The sequence below is a fragment of the Clavelina lepadiformis genome, chromosome 6 (genome assembly GCF_947623445.1).
Source record: "Clavelina lepadiformis chromosome 6, kaClaLepa1.1, whole genome shotgun sequence".
NCBI lineage: Eukaryota > Metazoa > Chordata > Ascidiacea > Aplousobranchia > Clavelinidae > Clavelina > Clavelina lepadiformis.
The window spans coordinates 2,148,318-2,155,840 of NC_135245.1; the positions used below are offsets into that span (position 1 = coordinate 2,148,318).

A 7,523-nucleotide genomic window follows, 5' to 3' on the forward strand; every position below is an offset into this window, starting at 1 on the left:
TTCTGCTTTGGGTTGTATTGATGCTTCGAGATAACAGAGAAATAAAAAGCATAAACAAATTTAGATAATTTGACCCTTGAGGCTTGCGGAAAGGCAATTGAACATTTGTTACGATTCCTTCAGCATAATAAGATGCGCATGCAATAAAACACACAAGCACAAAAAATCAATCACTATCGTATTCCGATATGCGTCTTTTCATTAATGTACTCTTCCAATAACGCGTGGAGAATTCCAGTGGCCGTCTCAAATGTGCATCTGAATTGCGGAAACGGCTGGCGGAGACACTTGCACATTGATTCGTACTTGTCTTTTATATGCGGAGAAGTGTTTTCGAAGAACCTGTAAATCAAATGTTTCAAAACCTGGCCGCCACAAACAAATGATAATCTGAATACCATGCTTGCATGTTCCGTTTCAGATGTTACCTTCATACAACGGCAACATCATTTTACCGAGTTTAATTGATGTTAGTTTGAACAGACCCGCGGTTAACTTTAATGGGTTGTATTTAAAGACAATGAAACGGTGACACTCCAGCAGTACTGCGATAGAATGAGTGAATGACGCTAATCACAATGACAGAGCAAGACATAAGAAAGCAATAAGTTTTTATTGCCCGGATGGAGGATTTAGCAGCACAATCACTCAGGCATAACAAAGAAAAAAAACTTATAACAACAGTGATACCTGAATATTATGTAGGGATGTTGTTGGCGTAAAACCTAATTATAATAACGTTAAATCTACAAAATATAAAAATGCCCAAACTCTTACTCACTTGCCCAAGTGGCACAAATACCATTCTGACATCCCACAGGCGTGCAAGGACACATCAAAACCCCTACATCGACCGTACTCGCAAATTCCATAGAAATCTTTGCACGTTTTATAGATCCTAGCATTAAGGGATTCGGCAACCCAAAGGTTTCCACTGGGTCCGGGACAGTGTTCATGCGACGTGCAAAGAAGTTTTGAGAACAACCTGGCAAGAGAAAGTAGAAATCAATTTATGGCATCTATAACTTCTTCACCCCAAATCGAGGACAAACTAATATATGTCTGAAAACACCAAGGTACAAACCAAGCACATACGAAGCCATTTTAGATTTAAGTTGATAAAGTTATCGCAATATTTATATGTCAATGTAGACATTGCTATACTTATTTCGGTATAGGCTATAGCTAAGAGCCTAAAAGCGATTGCAATATGGTTGTAATTTGAACTCGTGTTCCAAACGCTTAGAATGTTTAAAACCGAATCCATATGTATTTTATCCACATCATTAACATAGATTAACACTGTATAAAATGAGTCATGTATATTTTGTATAATCATTGTATATTGTTCATGTACTGTACATTTGTATATTATTAACAGTTAACACTGTGAACCGGGGTGAAATGATACAGGGGCGGGTTGTTACAACCCTTATAAAAACAAAAATAAATTGATCTAAACCGCTTGATTTCAATTAAAATATTCATTACGTAACTATCTTTCACTTCTGGAAAGTTTGGACTTGTTGTTTTTTTTAAAGGTTGTGAAGTTAGAAAAGGTTAGGAGGGTTAGTTTGATAATTTTGAGCTTGTTTTAAAAATTGACTGCTCGGGTTAAGTGCGAGCTGTTTTTAACAGCGTGGGATTTTTCAGTATGCTGAATTATGCTAGTTTATGTGTCAAATAGCCTTTCAAATGTATCCAGTTGTGGTAAACCTTCAGCAGGGAATTACCAGTCAAGACCGGTACGGGGTAAAAAGATACAGCGCGTAACAACTCACCCCGCTCACAAACTACTGGACCAGATTGGTTCAGTGGATTTATAAGAAGAAATAAAAACCTATCAATCCGCAAACCAGAAGCATACAGTCTTTCGAGGGCTACAAGTTTTAATCGCACCAATATTGGCTTGTTTTTTGATAACCTGGGTGAAGTTCTGGAAACAAACCACTTTCGTCCTTATGAAATGTATAATGTCGACGAACCTGGCATCACAACAGTGCAGCGACCTGATCGTATTGTTGCAGAAAAAGGTTTGAAACAAGTGGGAGCCATCACATCTGGAGAAAGGGGGAAGCTTGTAACTGTCACATATTGTTGTCAGTGCAAGTGGCAACATGATTCTGTCACGGGATTATTTTATGCACCCGTTTTATAGCCACCGTATCGTTTGTTCGCACTACTCCTATATTTTAATCTAGTTAAATGTGTGAGTCAGCTCTTATTTTTATTCGCGTTGTGTCATTTGTATGCATGCTTGTCAGGTTTTAGGTTTGCTCACGTGATGCTGTATTTTACTTATTTATTTGTACACGTGTTTTTAGTCGATCTTTTGTGACGTCTCGCATCGCGACCCCTAGGGCCTAATTGGTGTATAGCGGCCCACGTTGATTCTATGATTGCGTGGAATTTGTTTTGGTGTGGTGTTGCGCTCGGGTATAGAGTCTTGGGTTTAGTTATGTTTGGGTTTGATAGCAAGAGGATGATTGTTTTTACTTAAGAAAATGCTATTACAAGTTATTAAAGCAAACAGAGCTAATTGACTAGCTGTAAAGCGGGAAGGTTCCTGGCTGAGAAAAAGTTTGGTTACAATTCCACCATTTTTTGTTTTTCCTAGGGCCCGATTTCATGACCATTTTCTGGCTAATGCTCCTGCAGGCGCGGTAGGTTCCGCCAATCCAAGTGGCTGGATGCAGTCTGACGACTTTTTGTTGTTCATGCTGCATTTTGTGGCTGTTACAAAGTTTTCGAAATCTTCGCCAGTTTTGTTAATTTTGGACAATCATCCGTTATACCTTTCTATTGATTTGATTAATTATATGTCGAGAAAATGGTGTGGTGTTCTTGACTCTGCCCTCACATTGTTCTCACAAAATGCAACCTCTTAACAGAACCGTTTTTGTACCTTTCAAAAAATACGTAAATTCATCTTGTGATAACTGGATGAAGAGCCACCCAGGAAAATCAATGTCTATCAATGATATTCCACATGTTGTAAAACTGGCTCTACCTTCCGCAGCAACACCAGTCAACATCCAGAATGGTTTTAGAGTTTGTGGCATTTCGCCATTTTAACAGTAACATTTTTACTGAAGACGATTACATGGCAAGCTATGTGACAGACCGGGATTGTCCGCAAGATGTACCTTCGTCATCTACTGCTAGTGGATCAGCATCTGCTGCACTCATAGCACCTGATACTCTATCCACTTCATCTGAAGATCCCTCTAGTGTCAACTTGTCAGTGACAGCACTAGATGATGGAGTTACTCTTTCTCCCCAGATGGTGCTTTCGTTCCCCAAAGCTCAACCGCAGTTGAAAAAGCAAAGTTTTCGTAAGCGTAGATCCGCTGTAGTAACATCTACACCGGAAAAGAAGGCGCTGGAAGAGGCACAACGACCAAAACCAAAGATACATGTTAGGCTAATCAACCATAATCAGATTGTATTTGAAATCAACAGCGATAGGATCCTAAGAGATTGCATGGGCTCAGCCGACCCGTCATGAATTTATCCGTTGGTTTGGAAAACTCGTTAAGTTTTGACAACTGTATACGAAAGACTGTTGGTGTTAATTGATGGCAGTTTCGAATATTTGTTCTGTATTTGGCTGCATTTTCCCCCCAATTTTCTGTGTGAACTATTCACCTTACTAGAACCTTTACCGGTTTAGGTCCGCAGGCTAGGCTAGGATCGGTTTTACCATTTAGGACTAGAAGTTATACCAATTATAGCAAAGGCACGTTTACTAAGTCCGGCAAATATTTGGAAAATTTTAGTTATTCAGGAATAAAGACACCTTCACTTACATGAATCAGTATAGAAATGGTTTTTAGAGCTTTCATCTTTTTATTTTTTAACAAAAATATGACGACTTATTGACGGTAGCCTACATATCAACTGGGTTATGCGCTGAACCTTTCGTCCATTAAGATAGTTTATACAGTAACTTTCGTCTCATTGAAACGATATGCTTGGACTCACCTTGAATCGTTGTAAAAAACGAGCGAATCAGCATCAACTAAAAAAATTTCGAAATCCGGAGAAAACATAAGATTGACCCCTGATATATCCTCAAAGAATAAATGTCTTTCTTCTGCAAAAAAAAAAGTCGAAGTGTAAATTTGTGGCAATCATAAAAGGGTAGCCTGACATTAAGATTGACAATTAATCGTTGGCTATTTATAGCTACGGGATATTACACACGGGCAGTGAATTTGCTCATAAAACACAAAGTAACTTATATTGGTGATTGGTTAATTCAACCTACAGATGTAGGTTGGGTCGTCCTCGGTTCAGACGTTCTGGGTTTAATCGTTTTGGGATGAATAGTTCGTGACTTGAACTGTCACCCAAATTTGGTAAAGTCTCAACCACAAGTGTCAGTCTCACCCAGCAACTTAAACAGTCTTGTTGTCGTATATGCTAGTCTCAAAGCAGCCAAAGGTGGGTCGGGAGACGCGGCAACAGACTCCAATAAAAACCTCCCGCTAGAACAATTAGCGGTTGTTCCGTTGTCATTGCAGAACGTGTATCCAGTAATTCTTTCAACAATGTATCTGTACAACACATAAATCCTTGCTAAGGTTTTTATATAGGCAATGCTCAGACCGACAAACAAAGCTGACCAGGATTTACATTGGCAAATCACAAAACAGTTAAATTTGTTAAAACATAGTACTAAAATGTTGGGAGCCCATGTAACGTTACAAAACAATCAACAACAAAATTGTAGTTGGTAACAAAGGGCCTGTATGCACCAACCCCACTCTATTCTCTGTTACGCATGAACCAAACAAACGAGGTATTCCGGGCAAGCCGCGAAGTTTGGTGAGAAATTCGATCTCTCTTTTTGCTGTATTGTACTTGTATTCATCAGCAAATGTTCGCAAAACTCTAGAAACAAATTTCCTAAACCTCACATGCTGTTATGTGTAAGTTACGTATTCCAACACACCTGATAAGTTGTTGTGTTTTGCAATAAAAACACGCCACAGGTTATAAGGCACAATATTCGAACTAACGAAATAGCTGTAACACTCAAACAAAATCGTAATCAAAAAAAGAAATCTATCACTGTTGTAAAAACAGTTGTCTTGACGTTATCGTGACAACCATTACCTGCTCGCTTCTTTGTAGACAGTAGCAATAATGACATCATCGATTTTGACTTTCATAAAAGATATCCCTCTATTTCCTTTTGTATTTTCAGCGATTGCTTGTTCGGTTTGGGGAAGTTTATCGAAGTCAATGCAGTTGAAATAATCTGTCCTGATATCCTCTGCTAAAGGCTGCCTTTTGTACGTCGGGTTCTTATCGAAACCTGCAAAATTAGTGAGTTTGCTCGCGTTGACTATTGCTGAGTAAGTCAGTCTCGTTTCGTAACTTTGTTTGACAATAGTCCCTCCTGGACAGTGTCTAGCCGCTTGAAACAAAGTCCTTAAAGTAATATGTAACGAGTAGATAAGGCAAACTACGGCTCCAAATGATACCAGTACTCTTCGCTGCTTGGACGCGGGATTCATCGTTGGACCTGCTGAACAACAACTAAAAACCGATTGTAACCTGTGTACAGCCTTCGACGTTGTCGTTTTAACTGCCTCAGGCAAGACATTCACACAATACCTGCCCTTTCCATTTCTAATGTGTTTGTGACAGCATTTTCACTTATTCTCGTTGGCACATGACAATCAATAAAGTGTCGTCCTTCTTTAATTTCCATTTATTGAAAACTAATTCGATGTCATACAATGTTTTTTTGTTTCTTAAACCCTAAAACAATTTTAAACCTTGGTCCTATTTGCATTCACACATTGTAGTAATAAAATAATTTATTAATACTCTTTGCTTTTGAACTAGGCCTACATATGGCAAAGAATAATATCAAACAAACTCAAAATGATGTTAGATACTCATATACTGTTGGTTTGTAAAAGTGATCACCATGAATTACAGAAAATGCAAATATTTGATAAATTACTAAAATCAAACGTAGACTTTTAAAAAAAATCGCGTTTTCAACAGCACTCTTTAAACAAGTTAGAAAATGTCTGTTTTATTAAAAAAGCTTGTTCACAGCCGGCCCTGTGATGCGATCGGTAACATTACCTCGTAAATTAAATTCGATGGCGAACATGTGTCCTTGAGCAAAAGTTGTGCGTTGGACGCAGTTGTCACAAGGTCTAGAGGAGCTCGTCTGTTTTGGCCAAGCACCCGTCCATAAATCTCTTCTGTCCAGGTGTTCGGTTGTAAACTGTTGCCTGTTTTCTGTGTTGCTGTATTACCGGAGTAGTTGTAGCCATACGTGGATGTTTAGTTGACTCCATAAGGTAAGGTCCCGTGTTCTTCTCTGTCAGCACAGAAATCAAACATAGAAACAGTTAAACGCGAATGCCAACTTGTATTACCAGCGATCGGGTTAGAAAAAAGCGGACTGTCGAACGTAAACCAAATGATTGTGAACGTCCAAAAGCCTTGACGCACACGTTCAAATAGCAAGAAGGAGAAAAGTAACCAATAAAACAATGCGGCTTGAACACGTTGATTAATTAAAACACGTGCGGTAGTCTCAGCAACAATACGTAACTTAAAGGAACATGACAAAGTGGCATTAGAACGCAATAAAACGTGGCGATGCCGCCACACATTGCATATCAGAACTGAATTGCACAATGCAACAAAGCGCAATTGAGATTGCACTCTGCACTCAATGATGTAGCGCTCGCTTCATTAACTTGGATCATGTTCGACATTTGTCCCATAACAGCCAGCTTTCGAATTATTTTACGTTCCGACTGGGACATTCGAATCTCCACAACTAATAAGCTAGCACGATACCTCAATAACCGGACCTCCGCATCTTTAGGCTATAGATGATAGCTAAGCTACAAAAATTTCGTTACTCACCTTTCCGCCTCCTCTTCAGATCATCCTCCTGTTTAAAAAACAAACTCTATTTTTCGAATTCGGTTGTTACAATGATTTTTTTATTACAGATGATTCTATGATAAAGATTATCATATCATACATGATTTTATGCTTTCTTAGGCTATGTGCCCTTTACGAGATCCACTTGTGCCTTGCTTGAATCCATTCGTATTGCAAAATATAAGCCTTCATACAATTGTGAATACTAGCTCCTGAGCAATCAATCTTGCCCTGATGCTTATACCGAAATGTTTTCTTCTTGGTGTAAATTTATTTTTTTAAATGGAGTATTTAATTTTCAACGTTAATGACCTTGTAATGCCTGGCTTATTGCTACAACTATTATTTGTACCACAAATGAGAAGTTCCTTGCACAGAACAGTTGACAAACGCACAACTGCTTACAACCTTAGACATGTGCGTTGGGTACATCTCTTTAGTAGTAAGTAACTCGCCAGCGGCAGGCGAGGATCACCTCCTCAACAACCTGAAGTGCAAGAAATATATTTAAGATTATAAAAACAGATTAATTTAAACCGATAACTTTGCACATTCGCACTTGGTGGCCTCATGCCTCCATTGTTTTTGTCAGATTC

At 38.7% G+C, this 7,523-nt stretch overlaps 1 protein-coding gene across 1 annotated transcript; it reads right to left on the reverse strand.

The window, feature by feature from the left end:
* Positions 1 to 5,571, reverse strand: LOC143461669 (uncharacterized). The gene is made up of 6 exons (XM_076959484.1): positions 5,122 to 5,571; positions 4,765 to 4,896; positions 4,393 to 4,559; positions 3,985 to 4,096; positions 782 to 985; positions 1 to 342 (listed from the first exon to the last, which is right to left on the reverse strand). Exons 1-6 carry the CDS (start codon positions 5,523 to 5,525, stop codon positions 174 to 176), a joined length of 1,188 nt encoding a protein of 395 aa, XP_076815599.1. The 5' UTR covers positions 5,526 to 5,571; the 3' UTR covers positions 1 to 173.
* Between the last annotated feature and the right edge of the window lie 1,952 nt (positions 5,572 to 7,523).

What these genes read in the sequence shown, in the direction of transcription:
- LOC143461669 (XM_076959484.1), bottom strand. Translation starts at nt 5,525, where the DNA reads ATGAATCCCGCGTCCAAGCAGCGAAGAGTACTGGTATCATTTGGAGCC. An exon ending in GTCTACAAAGAAGCGAGCAG is followed by an intron (nt 4,897 to 5,121) that starts GTAATGGTTGTC and finishes ATTTGTTTCTAG; the next exon opens with AGTTTTGCGAACATTTGCTG. An exon ending in TATTTGTGCCACTTGGGCAA is followed by an intron (nt 343 to 781) that starts GTGAGTAAGAGT and finishes TTTGATTTACAG; the next exon opens with GTTCTTCGAAAACACTTCTC.